At 37.6% G+C, this 19,992-nt stretch overlaps 1 protein-coding gene across 6 annotated transcripts in view; it reads right to left on the minus strand.

The window, feature by feature from the left end:
* Window positions 1-14,875, minus strand: part of Ntng1 (netrin G1) — a 317,901-nt gene extending 303,026 nt beyond the window's left edge. For all 6 annotated transcript variants that reach the window (XM_038311558.1, XM_038311555.1, XM_038311553.1 and 3 more), the window contains exon 1: window positions 14,630-14,875. In XM_038311558.1, coding sequence (XP_038167486.1) covers window positions 14,630-14,875 — 246 coding nt within the window. The remainder of the gene's footprint in view (window positions 1-14,629) is intronic.
* Between the last annotated feature and the right edge of the window lie 5,117 nt (window positions 14,876-19,992).

Here is a 19,992-nt window from a genome sequence, read left to right on the forward strand (position 1 = left end):
ATTTATTTGCACAGTAGTTTATTTTGATAGCATTCTTGTATTTAGAAATAGCGGCGTTTGTAGGCATGCTTAGTGCAGTTGCTAACACATGAAACCATTATAATCTCAGTGTAAATGCCACTGCATCCATGAATGATTATTTTAATACTGTGTTATTTAGAATACATTTCATTTACTTTAAAACCACAGTTCTGAAATTATTCTGATTTTAAAAACCTGGCTTCGAGCCTGAACCTCATAAGCAGTTAGTTATTAAATGCCATTAGCAATATCAGGGAAAGCCAGGCAGTTCAAAGAAAGGGGAGCTATAGGAAAACACTCAGAAAACACCTCCAAAGCAGAAATGCAGACTCCAAATAACCTCTGCCTTTGAGCAAAAGTAATGGTCATTGCAGTGATAAAGACAATTACTATGTACTGGACATTTAGAGATTTCCAGTTACTCCTCCTAAGTATACGGTCATCTTCTTCCTCATAGCAAAAAAAAAAAAAAAAAAAAGAAATGACTTCATTAAATTTTATTTAAACCTTCATGGCTATCTGAATCAAAATAAAATATCCTGCAAGGCATTAATGCCCTTTCTCATGTTAACTCCTCTATTCATGAAACCTGTTTCTAAGGAGCCACAACCCAACATGTGTAGAAAGACAATTGGCTTTTCTTAGGTGAACACAGAGGAATATCAAAAACAAAAACAAAAACAAAAATGCCTCTATCATATTTCCAATCCTTCCCTCCCAAACAAGCCAGAAAATATAAAAAATGCATGCTGGTCTACCTCCCTGTCAGACTAAATGGAAACTTCCTGGCTGTGGTTTTAATTGAGAATGGAACCTTTCCCTTGCTGTCTAAATTTATTACAGGTACACATCCCCCTCAGATTTTCATCTAGGAGACAAGTCATTCCAGTGATGGATGAGGCAATGTTTATACATCATCGTGCAAAGTAAGCAATGGGATTTCCGGTTAAAAAGCACTGTAAAGCTATTGTTACACTCCAGTAATGAAGACCGTGACTATGGAAGAATAATTACATACGGCTAGCCACTAAACACGATTGGAAAACTGTAATTTTAAATGCAAATTTAATTTTAAATTTTAAAAATGAGATATATGCACATATCCCCTATATATAAATATATAAACATATACACCTTTCCAGTCGTATGGTCAGATCCAAGGGGGCACTTTTAAAATCTGCTTTCCTGTATGAAGACTCAGTTATATATAGTTGGGCTGGATGTTTAGCCCAAATATCACCTTTCTTGCCTGTCGGATTACCATGATGAATATTTATTAGTGATGTTCATACAACCTTGAAGTGATTTAATATTAAATAATTTAAACATAAAAATCAATAGCCATGGGACATATACTTTTATCAAGAATTCTGAGTTGATTGTGCTTTCTGTGATAGTTGATAAACCCCGGCTACGAGTGCCCTCACAGCTAAGGAAATCCAAGAAACCTAATTTTCGAAATATATTGAATGACAAAATAAGAAACAGCATAGAAGTAAAGAATGCAGAACACAGCTTAGAATATTTTGTTAGGAATATACAACAGGACACTATATGTGATGAAAACACAGATAATCTCCAACCCGACACACTAGGTTCAGTAAATATTTTAGGAAAAGCAAACAAAAATAAATTATTTTCAGTATATACCAAGAGACTGGTTAGGGCCTGTTGTGAATATGGAGTGGCTCATAACAGATATGGGGAAAGTAACTAAGAACTTAAAAAGTAAATTCCTTAAATTCTTACTGAGAAGTATATTTGTAAAAAGATATGTATATATGCTATAAATTTGAAATATGTATACAAATATGTATATGTACAATACTCTTCTATACTAGTGTTGATGTTAATAATAAATATTACCACATTGATATGTTAATAATAAATGTTAATATGAACAAACTAGATTATTTAGATGCCATGCATAATTTAAACCATAATGTTAAATAACAATTTGTTTTAATTATTAAAAAGATTTTTAAAATCCAATATTAAAACTATATATTGTTTTAAATATATAAAGTCTGTACAAAACTCATAAAATTAGCTGGACAGTGGTGGCACACACCTTTAATTCCAGTACTCAGGAGGCAGAGACAGGTAGATCTCTTTGAGTTTCCAGCCAGCCTGGTCTACAGAGTAAATTCAGGATAGCCAAGACTACACAAAGAAACCCTGCCTCAAAAACCAAAACAAACAAACAAACAAAACACAAAAACCAAAGCAAAAGGTATAAAATCATGGATGAGGAGGAAATACCAAAGCAAGATGGGGGTTTTTCTCTTGATGAAGGAATGGATCAAGATCAAGGGCAAAGACCCTAACTCCGACATTTCTATATTTTTAATAAAAAAAGAACATATTATCAGTGCCAATTCTAAGTGGTGTTTAAACATACACTGATTGTATTTCTTAGGCATTTTTATTTTAAAAATAAAATGTTCATTTTTAAAAAAAAAAAACAAAGTACCTTCAGATTTTAATAACTTGCAGCACAGCAAATTCTGTCCCAATGAGCAGGCGTATATGGACAGTAATCTCAGGTATGATTAAATTACCCCACCTATATGTTAAGTTACTTCATTCCCTCAACAAACATTTATTAAAGCCACCATAGACATATATAAGGCACAATTCCTGTCCTTAGAAATGTACATACTGGGAAGGAAAAATACATGACAAAATGATCAATACATGACATCACATGCAGTAGATAGCAATAGCTGGAGTGACATCAGTCAGAAGGTAAAAACTAAAGTAGAGCCTCTAGTGACCCTCCTGCCTGACTGTGCTGTCCTGACCAATGTTTTTTATTACATCCTGTAAGAAATACAATGCGAAAAACCAAGCATGCCTAAGAAGAACTGGTAAAGGATGAAAAGAACGTTAGATATGAGGGTCAGACAGGCTCCTTCAAGAGGATTTTTAAAGAAGGGACCCGAATTAATGGTGAGAACCGGTTATGGGAAGCTGCTTAGAATGCAGAAGCATGGGCACCCACCCTGAACACACCTTTTCTTTAGGGATCCTGAAACCTGCGCAGGTACCAACTCGAGTGGTTCGAGGATGAGAGACTACCCTTTTAGCAGACCCGATGTTCTTGATCCACTTGTGCTGAATAAGAGCCCATGATGGAGTCTGAGGTGCAGGGTGTACCCAAATCCCACCCCCACTAGAGAGGCAGGGAGAAACTCTTACGGAGGGACCTGAGAGGTTAGTGACAACCTAGTGAGGAGGGAACAGCATTGAAGAGGTCAAAGTCCTGTATTGTTACTTGCTACATAGAGCCTTCCAGACACTGGGAAGAGGTTGGATTTCATTTATTTAAATCTATCTATCTATCCATCCATCTATCTATCTATCTATCTATCTATCTATCTATCTATCTATCTATCTATCTATCATCTATCTATCTATCTATCATCTATCATCTATCTATCATCTATCTATCTATCTATCATCTATCTATCTATCTATCATCTATCTATCTATCATCTATCTATCATCTATCATCTATCTATCTATCATCTATCTATCTGTCTATCTATCTATCTATTTTTGGTTTTTAGAGACAGGATTTCTCTGTAGCTTTGTAGCCTGTCCTGGTACTAGCTCTTGTAGACCAGGCTGGCCTCGAACTCACAGAGATCTGCCTGCCTCATCCCCCCAAGTGCTGGTATTAAAGGCGTGCACCACCACTGACCGGATGTATTTCATTTTGAATGAGCACAATGTTACAGGATAGAATTGAATAAGGAGAGGATGAAAGGAATCAAACGTTTAAAGTTGCAATCATCCCTCTAAATGCATGGGAACTAGTTCCATGGTTCCTTGTGGGTACCACAATCTACAGGTGCTCACACCCACTACATAGGATGGTGTAGTGTTGCATGTAAGATCTCACAGTCCTCTGCCTATTTAAATCAGCTTTAGACTAGCCACCATGTAGAAGCTATGTAGGCAGTTGTTCCACACAATTGCTTGGGGGAATGATAATGTGAAACATATCTGTACATGTTTAGAACAAACAAGACCTTTGAAAAGGTTTCTTTTTTCCCAATTTGGTTGATTATTTATATATATAAAACCTTCAGTTATGAAGAGCCAAATATATATAAAAATGCACATCTATCTATCTATATATCATATATCACAGTATAATACAAAATGTATGCAATTTTATTAGTAGAACAAGAGCTGAAAATAGGGAGGCCAACTGAGAAATGCTATAGGGCTCACCTTAGATAGAGAGCTAGTTGAGACTAGTTCCTGACACCAGGGATGGTGAAAAGTGGTCATATTTACAATATATCTTGAAGCTCTCCCTAGCAGGAGTTGCTAGTATGTATTATTACAGAGGAATTGAAGCAAATTTCTAGACTGTTTACTCTGCACAATAGATAGATGAATATAAGCTGCCATTTACAGACATGGAACAAATGAGAGCAGAATCTATTGGGGGGGGGAACTGCTATAATAAACCTGTTAGATTTTAAACGCCTAGTAGACATCCAAATAGAGAAACCTTGTAGGCAGTCTACTCTAGGACACTGGTTTTTACTGAGACTGTAAAATAAACAAAAGCATCAGGCCAACTACATTCCTCCACACCTCACCCACAATGATAGGATGTTGCTAACTAGTCAACAATTGCTGACTTATTATTCTGAAGTGAGACAGCGTGAGTACAGTATGTACTTGGCTCTCTGTGTTTCCTAACAGCCTATTTCCATTTTTATGAACACGCTAATGGGAAAGAAAGGAAGAACAGAAGCAAACACTGTTGATTGGCTGCCTTACCCCTGGATGAAGACCCTCATCACATTGTATGCATTTCCAACATTCTGTGCACTCTGTTTACAGAATCCAATTTTCTGAGTTTATTTCAGATAAAAGGTTTCCTAAATAACAAAACCACAGCATTGTAACTCACAGTCCACATCAGAAGCATAATTTTTAAAATGGTGTTCGCCATGGTTTTCTCGAATATACTACAGATAATATTAAGAGGGAATAGAATAGTTTAAGAGGGGGACATGGGTGTCAGCATGCAGGCATTCATTGCATTCCAACTCCCCAGAGGGAAATATTACTTAGCCTCATGCGTCAATTACTTTATCTGTTTACAAGGATAATGATAGACTTGAAGATTATAGGAATAAACAATGTCAAGTGTTTAATACAAAGCAGGGCACCAATAAGTTCTTTGTCAAATCAATATCAGCTACAAGTCAACTGCAAAATGTAGCACAAACTCAGTTCAGCAAGCATGCAATAATAATGCTCAATTGTAACTATCACACTGCATCAGCCATTTGAAAAGCGCCAACCCCTACGATGACTCAACACCACATTATTAAGATCCAGATAATACTCGTATTAATGGAAACACACCCTAACACCTCACATAAGACAATCTGCCAAAACTTTAGAATAATAATCCATCTGGCATAGTCTATGCATATGTAAACAATCTTGGATTAACATATCGGTCAGCAGCTCGCTTTCTCTACGTAGTGTATATAGCTTTTTCGGTAACAGGTGTAGACATACACTGGATTCTCTTCTACTCATGAAGACTTCAAATAGCCCATAATTTCATGGACTACTGCAAAGTTCATGCGACCTACAGCCCTAAGATTGCCATGTCTGTCAGACAATTGCCAGTTTTACACATCCCACATTCATCTCATCTGGTAGCTATATGCACACTAAAATATCTTTCTTTGAAACACAGAATTCTTTCTCTAGGATGGTCTTCTCTCTTCTCAGCTGGCTTCATATCTCTCACTTGTTCAATTATTTTTTTTCTACCTATGTATATTAACTCCTCCCTTATACACATCAACACTGAAGAACCACAGCAAAGCAGAAACACTAAGATTAATTTCTAGAACATGCTTGGAAGTGTATTTGATGTCTCCGTTTTTATCATTTCCAGGAAGGAACAAGATCGGCAGCAAAGGAACAGAGAGTTACACATGATGGTAGAAAATCGTTGGCAGACATATGACCTGATGATGATGCCAGCGCCTGGACCTCTCCACGGGCATTGACCTTCTGGCACAAAAGGGCTCCTTCTTTGCACTGGAGCAATACCCAGCTCAACTCTTCATTTAATATTTTAGAAGTCAGCTTCAAAGTAGGTCAAAGAGTGAAAACCAATTCGGGTTTCTTTCTCAGCTCACACCTTTAATTTCCATGGAACTGACTCTATGTGAATCCACCTATTCCCAGCACGATGAGGAGACACTGACCACCTGCCAATCTCAGTAACGATGCCGGGGAAACAACTTTCAGCACTTTTTCCAAGTTGTAAGAAAAGAAGTTCTGAAAATTCAAAAGAAAAATGTCACTTGAAAACAAATATGTATTCCCACTGGTCTGGCAAATTAAAACCTAAGCAAATTTTACAACAGCAGCTTCACACAAAGAATATGTTATTGTTGCAATTGTTTTCAACAACACAGATTCTAAAAGAAAATGAACTCTCTGCTCAAGGAAAATACCACCTTAGTGAAGGTTTTATACATGAACAGAGGAGACACAGATGTGAACGCTCAGAAGGATCTTTGTTAGTCCAGGACTGTGGAAGTCTGCCATCAGCATCCAAGGCCGAGGCTTGTTGACTCCCCATGGGAGCCTTACCCTTTCTGAGGAGGAGTGGATGGGGGCCTAGAAAGGAGGTGGGGGTCTGGAGGAGATGAGAAAGGGGAAACTGTGGTTGGTATGTAAAATAAAAAAAATTTGAATTAAAAAGAAAAATTCTAAGGCAGAAATTCAGGGTGTTTCCAGAGTGAAAGGAGTGGGGAAATCCTAAAAGGGAGCTCTTGCCTTCAGACAAAAAGAATGCTCACCCTTGGAACTTACTAAAAAAACTGAAGTTTGTGTGAAAAGGCTTTATGTAGTGATATTTCATTTGCATTTTTAATAACTAACGCTTGCCTGAAATTCAGAGAGTAAAACAGCCACACTGATCAGCCTTGCAGACGAGGCCATGGTGATACACACCTTTATAATCCCAGTAGCCACACTGAAAATTTTTGCCATAAAAACTGGGCAGTAGTGGTGCATGCCTTTAAATCCAGAACTAAAAAGGAATTTAAGATGGGAGGAGACAGCTCTCACACACACTCTAATTTTGAGAGATTCCTGGTAACAGGATTGCCATTTTGGACTGAGGTAGAGGTAAAAGCCAGTGGCAGGCTGTTTTGCTTTTATGACCTCAGGTTGAATCCTAATTTCTGTCTCTGGGCTTTTACTAATTGTGCTACAGCTTTAAGTAGTATACGCGTATATATATATATATATATATATATATATATATATATATATATATATATTTAAAATTGGTGGCTTCTGTAGAAAAAAGGTAGAATTACAAGCAACAAAACTAGTGTAGTTAGAAATAAAGACAGGCAAATGGACACTGAGACATCAGCCTTCACAATAAGAAAATAATGCAATAAATGCATGTTTAATAAAATGAAGTGGCACTTGCATTCCAAAATACATCCTTATCGCAATGTGAAAATTTGAACTTCTAGCCCTAGCTGAAAGAATGGAGGTTAACAGGATAACTCGTCCCTCATTTTCTTGGCTAATTATATCTCTTCTTTTATCTGCAAAAGCCTTGCAACAAGAGAATTTAAGAACACTTTCAAATATTTATAAGGACATGTATATGCAAATGATATTGAGTATGGTCCTTAAATAACTTTCTGGTGGACAATCTAGCAACATTTGTCAAGTGTCTTTAGATATAAGAACCAAACCACCTAAACACCCATATATGAATGACTAAGTGAAAAAGTCCACAGAGTAAACATACTGCACAATGGTATATGTAAAAATATAATATTGAGTTAAAATAAAAAAAAATTATGTGCTGGACAGTGGTGGCACCCACCTTTAATTCCAGCCCTCGGGAGACAGAGGCAGGTGAATCTCTATCAGGCCAGCCTGGCCTACAAAGCAAGTTCCAGGACAGCTAGGGCTGTTACTCAGAGAAACCCTGCCTCTAAAAATCAAAACTAAAACCAAAACAAGAAAGAAAAAAGAAAAGAAATGGTGCAATGGTATCTACAATATTTTTATAAATGTTTAAAACCTTAAGCAAGTTCTAAAGATGAATCTACACCACACATAATCTGTGATTCAGATTCAGGATAAGAGCACAGCACACAGAAAGGATAAACCCCATATTGTAAAATTTCTGTTTGGGCTATGATATTGATAGTGTATATTTACTGAATTCTAATATAAAATGTAGTTATCATTGTGGGTCACTTTAAATCCACAGTCACACGGTATACGGCACATAACTTATTTGTCTTCTGTACTTTGTTTTGAAAGAGGTCTCCTGACTTCATTCTGGACCACGTATACAAGGTCATCACATCTACTTCCATGGGATCTTCAAGTCCAATAAAAGAGAGCAAAGCTCAGAGACAATGATTTGTCTGATCCCCACGACACTTTCCTTCTCATGACTGATATACAGATTGGTTCTCCAGTGAGTGACCATTCAATTCTTTAGGACATAAGAAGATGACCCTTCTACTGGATTTCAACTCAATCACACAGAGACACCTCCTTTTAACCCTGAAGTCTTGGTATGTGGGAGACAGGTCTTTGAAGTTAAATTATATGGTTCTGATGACTAAAGAAACAAGATTTTTTTTTTCCCGGATAGGAAGATACACTATGGCAAAGCTATATAATGGAATATTCATAGCTATTAAAATCACAATTTAAATAGGAGATGGCAACAATGTATACATAAAAACAATGAAAAACAGATGTGATGTGATCCTAATTGTATAAAGTAAATTATGTGAAATATCTAAGGAGAGAAGCAGAATTTTTCAAGCATTTCAGTATTGTGTGATATATTACTAGTGTCTGTTCCAAATTACTGATGATAATCAATGACTTTACGTCAGTTTTGATTGATGCTGGCAGTGGAACCCAGAGCTTTGAACACACTAAGAGAAAGTGCTCTACCACTGAGCTACATCCTCAGCCCTCCTCACACTTGTGACCTTATTCCCCTGTGTTCTGGAGGATACAGGAAATCCTCTTGTCATTTACCAGGCCACAGGCTTGTAACTGAAATGCTACAGGTACCTAATCATTCCAGTCAGCCTTTCCTCTACTTCTTTTCTGGACAGAGTTAAACATTAGGCATTTAACTACCAAATCACTTTTCTTAGTGGTTCTTTGACATGCTGAAAGATTATATGCTGCTTTTCAATTCTGAATGCTCTTTTTCTCTGTCTTCTCTTCCCCCTGACTCCATACTACTTTATATTAGTTAATATCATTCTAGACTACTTCCTTGGCAGGCAATCTCCAAGTACCGCTGGGTGTAATTCTCATCACTACCACTAGGGTTCGTGTGCGCTATTTGTACTTCCTTACTTTTTACCCAGAGATCTGGAATAAAATGGGCGAAGCATTAACAGGAAAAAGCCAAGAGCACTTAGACAGCTAGGAAATACTAACGGGGCGCTGACCAGACGGCTCAGTGGCTCAAAGGGTACAACCATTTGCTAAGTAAGCCCTAGGACCTTTGTTTAATCTCTGGGACCCATGGTGGAAGGAAAGATAGCTCTCAAATGTTGTCCCCAGACCTCCACATGTGTGTCCATGTGCCTACTAATAATATCAATGATAAAAAAAAATTTCATTTTTCTGAAAAGAAAATGCAATTAGGTAACAATAAATAACGTGGCTTGCACTGATTTAATTTTGTTACCCTCGCCATAAACGCTACCACCTCCTTCTCAGGGCCTCCTCCACATCTCTAAACCAATGCTGGCTCTACCAAACCAATGTGGTTTCAACTCAAGTGCACGAGTTCCTTTCCTATCAGCTTGCTAGGCTTAAGCAGGCCAGAGAGACCTAATGGAAGGTACTGAAAAACTGTATTTAGCCGGAGTTATGAAGCAGGCAGAGCACTTTAGACTTGAAACCCTAGATTAAACGGAGCTGCGTGAGCTCCTCAACGAGAGGTTCCTCGATGAAGTGATAAATCACTCACGTAATCATTTCAGTGTAAATGAGTCATCTCTGAGAAATAAGTCTAAATAATGAACCGCTAACAAAGAGGTGTTAACAATGGAAAACCAGAAGTTTTTTTAAAACCCCATTCTGCCACAATTTAAGAGGTAAATCAGTTCACATGAAAGATGTCACTGGTATTGAAACTTCATTCACTTATCAAATTATGATTCATGGGAACAGAGCGCATTTTTTAAGACTTTTCATTTATTGTATAAGTCAATGTCACTTCCAGTTTTTGGAAAAATTAATATTAATCCCTTGTCACTGAAAAAAATGTAATTGAGTTTATCAAACTAATTTCTCAAAGGCCACCTGATAGCCACCAGATGAGAACCCAAGATTCTGTCAATTCAGAAATTTAAGCCAAGTGTGGCCTGAAGTCTCTACATTGCCGACTATTTGCCCCACAGGTTCCTTTGAAATCACAAAATATAAAAGTTCCCTATTACTTTATAAATTACATTTGGCTCTACTGAAATATGTTCCATCCATAAGGCTTACATTAACTATTTTCTTTTTAATCGAACCCGCACAATGTTGAATGATCACTAACAGACCTGGTAAGGTCCTTGAATGGATGCCTACCGAGAGTACAGGCACACATTAGTAAATTTTCTCAAGTCAATCCATTTCCAGTTCAAGGTCTGACATTTTATTTGGAAAAATTATGCTCTTTCTTTTAATTATTCCAGTCAACATAATGAGGGTGTCACTAAGTACACCTCAGAGGACTTTCTTTCCTCTATTTTTTAGTCATACGAGTGTACTTGTAATTAAAGGCATACCACATTAATGATGTTGAAAATCTCCACGGTAAACATTTAATGTCCACCTCATAACATTATGCCCAAATTACACACACAAAAGACTTTTTAATAATCTTTGTTTTTCTCATTTGTTTTTGACTGGCTCTGAAATCCACGGCGGCACGCGAGGGCTCCTACTTCCACAGCCATCAGCACTTCTGCCCCATAAATTGTACAAATGTACCTGGCTGCTTGCATCTCGAGGCTTCTTTTCAATGTTTCTGTTTAAGTTCTACAGAGCTTTGGCTGCGAGCTGTAATTGCAGATAATTTTTTTTCCATTTTTAAGCCATAGGGATGTTGCCCAGGGGACATGACAGCTATGTTTATTTAAACACAAAGACCAAGGCACAGCTCTGTGTTGTCATTTCGGCTTCACACACAGGATCAGATCATCCTATCTGCTCCTTATGCAAATGAAGCCATTGTCACTAGATGACCTGTGTCTTTTGACAGAGGCATGCTACCTGAAGCTTGTATTATGGCTGAAAGGACAGTATCCACACAAGTAGGTTGCCTCAGCTGCAAAAGCAAAGGCAGCCAGTCCAGTGCCTTGCACGTTTTCCCCCAATAACAAAAACAGGCTCAATTTTAGGCACTGTCAATTTGAAAAGGGATGTACCAAACTAAAAGGAAAACAAATAATTTTCCAAATAAATAATACACACACAAACATACATATATGATATTCACACATACATGCTCTATATTCATATGTAGTCTCTATTACATTATTATAGACATTTTCCTAGTAAACTATTGTTCAATGTGTTTATATGATTAATATATAACCATTTTAAATTACTTGACATAGAACATAGATATGACATCTAAGTTAGTAAGCAGAGATCTATTATTAAATGGAACCGCAAGCTGTTTTTCCCCTCCTAATTCACTCCACATTAAAATAAATGCAACATTCATGGGTAGTCATGGGAGTACACTGTCAGAGAAAATACAGAAGGCAGCACCATAGATTTTCAGAGCAATACCAGTGAACCTCCACTCATGTTAACGACATTAACTCTGGGCATTAGAGAATATTTCCATGACTGAATGTATTCTCTGTGTTCAGAATCCCTGGAGTCATTACTAATAAGAGTGTTCCTAGCTGAGGAGGCAAAGCCATCTTCCAGTAAACATTTACATATAGGGGCTAAGTAGTGGTTGTGTCTATTTGGCAGCTCCGGTGATGTAATAGGCCATAATGACTCTGGAGGAGCTCAAATGGAAATGAGTGTCAGGGAGCGGAGAACCCATAAGTCCTAGCGTAAGTGACTTTATGGATTCCCATTAGACTTTGGGCTAAGGAGCTCCTCAGCAGACCTGATATGACAGCATCCCATGATGCTTTTACAGCCAGTGTCAAGAACTCTTACACTAAGGCGTTTTAGAGAAAATCCACAGCTACAGAAGGGAAGTTTTTGCTGTATTGGGGCCATTATCACCGACTTGGCATATAATATGCATACTAATAGTCCCAAAGTTCACATTTAAAGGAGATTATTAAATCTGCTATGCCAATCATATGCACATTAAGGAATTCAAATTAATGACTGATGGGTAACTCAGAAATCTTATACCCTGCCCAGTGACATGTTAAAATCTACCAGTGTTTTAGAGTATGCATTGCACTACGGTGCAGCCTGGGTGGGGCTTCCTGTGCACACAGGTGTGTCACACAGTTGCATTTAGGGCCATTCTCTTTTCTCGGGGTACTTTACCATCATTTAGCCAATAACTTAGTAGGAATTAACTTACTTAATTAAGGACCTTAGACCATGTCCCTGTAAAAAGCTAGCCTGTAAAGTCCTGTAATGTGCCCTTTCCTGCTTCTTTTGGGAGGAACAGGGAGGTTGAACAGGTATGGGATGCTTTACACATCGGGCAGGAGAGATGCTGAGCCAGTGTCATCTGGCCAAAGGTGAGTTCGGGGAAGCCGCACACACAAATCACACCTTGGAAACATCCTACAGCACCTGTGTGAGTAGAAAGTGCACCCTGGCAAAGGACATAAAGTATTTCACTTCAATCTGTAAATTATTAAGCAATTCCAGAAGAGGCATATTGTTCAGCATGTCACAGAGACCATTAGATAGGGCTAGAGTGCTCTTGATGAGAAAATCTGGCCCAGAACACAGGCTCTGGAGCTTAGATAACCTATAACCAAACAGTAATTTCACACCACATTTGCAATGAAATTTTAAATTTGACCTTTCATAGGAAATTACTAAAGACTTCATATAAGGCCGACGAATGTCCCTGCTCTTTTACAGATTTATTGGAGTTTTACTGATACGTTTGAATAAACCTTACTGAAAGCCTGTGGTTTGCAAAACGCACAACTTCTTTTGGAAGCACATACCTGTTACCCTGAGAGACGGGCTCTCTCTTTGAAATATTTAGTCATTTGGGGCACTTTAGTCATAGTGACACCTAATAGCCAATATCTTTCTCTCACCCTCCACCAAATCAGGTTTAGACTATAATTCAAAGCGGTCCCCAAAGGCACTCTGACAAATGCTAAGCCCTTAGCTTTTAGGTGAAAACACTCTTTATGGCTCAAAATTGTTCCCTGCTACAAAACCATTTCTACAGTACCCCGCCTGTGACAATCTTATGTTAATTTGACTCACTGGGGACTGTGAGCAGATGCTGCTTTGATTAATAGTTTCACTAGCCTGAAAATGCCAGGCCAAGTTCAAGATAATAAAGTCAGGTAAGATACTATTAAAACCTGCCACATGGTTATATCTGTTATGTGGATTAAACTGGGGTCACGGTTCTTACATCAAATAAAGACTGCCTACAATAAAAACCAACAACATAAACCAAATAGACACACTGTCTCATTTCCTTACCACATAAACTGACACCATATTAATCACCCATCTCTTTAATAACACCTTACAGGTATATCTTCTGCTGTGGTTTTAGTTGGAAATGCAACATGTTCCTCCAATACTACTTGTCTCCTATTATCTGTTCCACCTGGAAAAGGCCTAACTACACCCCAGAAATAACAAATGTCATAACTCCTCGTTTGATTGTCTAAACTTGCACACCCCCAGACCATTTCCTTCAGCAAATATGTTTACAGTGTTTCAGTATCCACCTTCAAAATTCCCACAGAAATGCAGTCCTTGGTAGCAGGGATATGCATGAGCTGGCAAATAAGATCTCTGGAACAGTCCTTCAAGAAAGTCTACCATCCTTCCTTCTTTTCACCTTGCTGGTCCCTTAGTGCAGAACCCCTATCAGAGATGCTGGCTGGTAAAGGAAAACAGGAGATCTCAACTAATCTTGAACTAGGGAATTTGAGCCTGGTTTCATCTATGTGTAAGAATAAACCTGTGCATTCTTAATGCTGGTTTACCACTGGGTTTTCATCATTAACATTATTCAGTTGACCTAACGTTCCAGTTTCTATTCTAAAATTTAACCATCATCAGTTTGGCTTTTTGATTTGCAGTATATACACGCTCCACCTGTGTCACTGAAACTTTTGGCTTGCTGGCAAGCAGGAAGTTCCCATACATCAATCACATCAGATACATTGCAACTCCAGCTAGGACAAGCCTCCTCTGAGAATAATGCCAGCCTCTCAACATGTATCTGCCATCCTGCAAATTTGACTATGCTAAACTGAGCCTTCACACTCGCCACTTTTGCTTGCCCATGAGACTGAATGCCACTCGTGTGAAATACTCTACGCAAAGAGCACCGCCTCACCATTGCACAGAACGCCTCTGGAGGGTCTCCACAGGTAATATCCGGAGGATCCAGCTTCACTTTCAGATACTTTGTCATGTCCGTGGATTCCGGCTGGCAGGCCATATAATCCCAAACTTTTCCTTCTTCTGTGTAAATCTGCGTTTTGCATACATCATAATGTCCCCACACTAAAGGGTAGGGCTGCATCACAGAGGACACTGTAACCCACAGGGCATGGATCGACAGGAATCTTGACAAATACATCTCTAAAATCTTGGCAATCTTCGTGTCTAATTTTGCAGTCAGTGTCTCCTTTACATACACATTAGTATATTGTGTGTGTGTGTGTGTGTGCTTGTGTGTGTGTGTGTATGTCTTTATATAGGTAGGTCTGTATATTTAAAAAAAAAAAAAAAAAAAAAAGCTGAGGTCTCAAAGCAGATTCCAAAACCAAACGTGAGAGAGTGAAATACTGAGTGTGGCCGGGTACGTTGAGGACTTTGGTGGAAGCCTAGCCTGCGTCTGTGTTAGGCATTAACAGCTTGCAGCCTTTTCTCCTTGTAGAACATATCTATTAGACATTTGCGAAAGATGTCCAGGTGCAGATAATCATTTAGCAAAGTGATGCCTCTCCCATTGTACATCGGATAATCCTGAGTGATCCTCGGGATTCAGGGCTCACAGGGGCTGCTCAGATGCGATGAGGGATCAGTATCTGAAGCACAAGGATGAGTGTCTATGGTTCTGTGTCTGCTTCCCAGCAATCATTTTCTTTTTTTTTTTTTCTTCTGGCACAAACACCTCTGTGAAAACAATAAGAGTAAGGGTTATTGCCCTAGAATCAATGCATTAGGAAATGTATGGTACATTGATATTTTGGAGGATTGGTGTGATGTAAAGCAAATTGGTATAATATGGAAAAGCTTCAGTTAGATGCCTTAATAGGATGATCAGGGTACCCATCCATATTGGAGAGGATTTTAATATGAAAGATCTGACTCTTCCATAAGAAAGGTAGATGAAAATGTTCTAGAAGAGTTAACAGGTTTTTGCTTCAAAAATTTTATTTCCATCTAAACTACTGAGAGCAAGCTTGTGGATTTAAACAGCTCTCGTAGCTGGCTAAAAGATTTTCCAGGAGAACAATGGGGACAAAGAGAGCCTTTATAGCAATGACAGCTACGTGTGTGCCTTTTGTCTTTTAGCAAAGAGACCCTAAAATTCTCCAAATTCCTTGTACTTTTCTTAGCTTTGGTTAGGGGCAGGCAAGTGAAAACGGGTCTGGATTTGCTCACTGCTGATTATACTGGAAGAATTTAACATCGTTTGTTTAAATGCATTTACTAAAAAAAAAAAAAAAAAAAAAAAAAAAAAAAAGATAATTAGGTTCTCTGAAAAAATACTCAAAAAAATAAAACCAAAGGGGGCATATATTCCTTTCATGAGAATCTTCTATTTTCTTGCATCTTTTTCTAGCCATCCCATCTGCATTTGTGACTACTTTCTGTAACGGGAGAGAATCTGTCCCAAAGGTGGATATTAGGCAGGGCTTTAAAAGCAAAAGCTCCCTATTAAAACACACAGTTTAAAATGCACATATAAAAATAAGCTGAGGGTGAGCTAACAGGCCATGAAGCAGGATAACAGGGCACTAATTCTCAAAGAAAATAAAAATCTCCATTTCAATGCACATTGGGTAAACTGATAATGCAGACTGCATAACATACAGATGCAAGGCACTGATGAGGTCCACTAGGAACTTTTCAACCCTTCGGATCCTAACAAATGGTAACATTTGAAGCCCGGGTGTGAAAGTACACTTTCTTGGCTATTTGGTTCATATTCCTAGTTCAAATTATTAACTACTTTTCAGTTTAAAAATAAACACAAAATAAAAAAAAACCTATAGCTTTGGGAAATTCCATTATAGACTCTTCAATTCATATTAAACAGTTTAAATAAGGAAGTTCGCTATCTTCAAGCAATTTTATAAAGGGAATGCACTATATTTAAATAATGCACCATCTTAAAATGAACTAAGCCACAGAGACTATGAAATGCCAACAGATGGTTGAATTGTGTTTCCATAGCAAAGTAATTTATAATAATTGCTTTATGGATGCAAGTGCAATTTTCATTATATTCAATTCATAAAATGTTATCATACAGCTGCAATTTGTGATATTTTCTATTAGGAAAAGTGTTGAATATTTGAGTTTCCATGAAGCAATAATTAGCAATGTGTCTAAACATGTGTAAACTACAGATTTAAATCTACTGCTTTGTGACTTTGACACTGTTCTGTGGCATGCATTTGGAAATCTTAAGCTAGAATGAAAAGAAAAGAAAAGAAAAACATTATTGGAGGATGTGTTGTGGCTACTCAAGCTTTTCTGCTTTTTTGTTTGTTTGTTTGTTTGTTTTTAGATTCATTAAGGTGGTGTTTTCCGAAACAGCCAACACATTGGCGATTAATAACCTGAAAAGGCGTTAAGATGAAAGAAATGTACATTTCCTAGACTCAATTTTCAACTATATTTACGACATCTATTATAAAGGAAGAAGACACTTTGAAAAGTGAAGAAAAGGTGAGGTAGTAGAAAATCTTCTAGTTCCAAAATGATTAATATCACTTTTTAAGTTTCAAAATCCAGCAATCTGTAAATTAGGAACAATATAATCTTAAAGACTTGGAACCCATGGCTTCAAGTTTGAATTGAGTGAAGGCTTGGTTAATTTGTAATACTATTTTTAAAAGACCATTTCAAGTATACAGACTTAAATGATGCTGGAGATTGTTCTTCACCCTTTTTAACCAATCCTGTTCCCTCAACAACCTAGTCTTTGTTACTCTGTCCTCATGCCTATTTTACCTCAGTGACACTAAGGAAATGCATGTACCTGTTACCACGTCCTCATGACAGCACTGCCAGCACCGTGGACTCTCATTAAAGTCTACCAGAACTGTAACGATGGTCATTACACAGAATTATGGACCACATCATTGATTGAAGTTGGAGAATTGACAGGGAAAAATGCAGAGGGGTGCAAGATATTTGAATATGAGGCAGTTGCGGGGCTGTGGGACAGACATTCTTGACAAGAAGCAGCCAATTACAGCTTAAATTTCTGGCACCTAACCAGTTGTGATTAATAGTTTTCCATTACATTACAGACATATTATTAATGTATTAAAAATGTCAAGCTTTGGCAAGCACTAATATGGTGTAGCTCAGTTGGTCTGCAGAATTTACATTTAATGAGCTTCCATTGACATGGAAAAAGGTATTGACCACAGTGTAATGTAAATCAGAGTACAGCCATGAGCTATTCTTTAATGTAATTATATTTTCCCTTCTAACTTTAAAGTCTGTAGCGCCCCTTCTTTTGCACCCCTCATATCAAAATCTCCTTACTTCCCACTACCATTATAGCTATCAAATAAATCCTTCTGCTTCATATTAGAATAAACTTTAGTGACAAAAAGGCCTTATGAGAATAAGAGATTTGTGGTAAAAGTAAAATTATGGTATTTATGGTATTTTCAAAGAAAATAAATGTTGTACAAAGAGAATATTGTTTACACCACCACCTCCAACACTTAATGCTGCTGATTTCCAGCTGGCTCTCCTCTAGACCGGGTTAAAAATACCAATGTTGTCTTCTTAAAAGCTAGGTCATGGCTGCAAATGGCTAGACAAATTCATCAGGGGATGGGCAGCCAATGGCAGACATATCTGGGGACTAAGTGTCCCAAATGGATCCCTTCCTGAATGCCGGATACTGTGAATTTGTCTCAAGGGTCTAGATATGGGCAACTTCAGAAGATCCCTGGGCAGCTCCTGCTCTAAATCTGCACTTTCCCCACCTGGGAACTCAGAACAACCAAGGACTGGCCCCGCCTCTACCTATGAGCTGAAGTAGTAAGAAATCTTTTGTGTTTAAATTTTTCCCCATTAATATATTACAAGTCCATGGATCTCTGGCATATGGATTTGCAGAGCCAATGAAAAACTACACAAAATTACATGGCTTTCAGGTTGATAAGTATTATTGATCAGGACTAAAATAGGCTACAAAATGGCTTTGCATCCATGAAACATACATTTTTCCAAGATTCAACAGCTAAGTCTCTCCCGCCTTGGATTAGTTATGCAGAAGAGATTTTAAAAACCCTTCCAATTATCAGGAAAAAATGGCTCCAAAATGTTATGCAAACTAATAATGATTAAAATAATAAGCCATTATAGTTTCAAAGAATTACCAATGTCATTAACTGAGAGAAAAATATTGTCAGTAAATCTACCAACTCTCGCTGGATTTTAGCATTCTTTTCATTATATAACCCCACTAGGAAGTGGGGGTGTGGTAATAGGCTAAATATTCTATAAATACGTAGCTCATCGGGGCACCTGAAATAGACAGCTATTGACTCATTCTGTGCAGACATTAAGACTTTTATAAAGCTACAAGTTTCTGAATGGATACAAACAGAAGGAAAATTACAGCTAATCACATTTCATTGACTGGAGAAAATAAAGGGGAAACAATATACAAACTCGGAAACCTGTCAAGACTGGCAGCTATGAACACAATCACAGTGAGATCAAACATTCACACACATTTAATGTTCTTTGCACATGTCCATTTGTTGTGAAAAGGGAATCTTTTGGTTTCTTCATGAGGAACAGAGGCTTCCGTCTTTTTGTTAACTATCTCAAAATATAAGGACTCTTACATGTGATGCAATAATTCCAACATGCTTTACACATAAGTGACTGAGTATTATACAAAACAATCATGGGAATCTTAATAAAGCCAATTGGCACACATTGGTATTTTAAATATTTCTATTTTTATCAAAAGATAAAAATGATGGACGTCAGCACATATTTTCCAGGATGTTTATGGAGGGGTCATGCATAAAATTACTTCAGAATCAAATAAGCCTAAAAAAAAAAAACTGGCATTCAACTGTCAGATGAACGATAGAGTCTTCCTTCTAATATAAGGAAGTTAAGAAATACAAGCTTCCATAGACACAGCTGAAAAATTCTACACCCACTTGAAGTTTGAAACAGAGTTCCAGATTCTAAAATTAAAATTACTTTCTGAAAGTATGTTAAATCACTTACTTCCCCATAACACAACATAACCCACGCGCACACACATGCACATGTTTAAATACTAACATATACTCGTTTTTCTAAGGTGTATGAAATTTTATTGCCTTCCTAGTGACTTGGTGCTTTTGTTACTCACAAACTCTCTTCAAATCTTTATTTACAATAACCTACCAGATTAAATGCACAGTGGTGTAATTGTTTAATGGTACCGTCTGATGTTTTGCAGAAAACCGAAGGAGCAAAGACATACATTTG

Source organism: Arvicola amphibius, chromosome 14 (assembly GCF_903992535.2).
Source record: "Arvicola amphibius chromosome 14, mArvAmp1.2, whole genome shotgun sequence".
In the NCBI taxonomy this organism is placed as follows: domain Eukaryota; kingdom Metazoa; phylum Chordata; class Mammalia; order Rodentia; family Cricetidae; genus Arvicola; species Arvicola amphibius.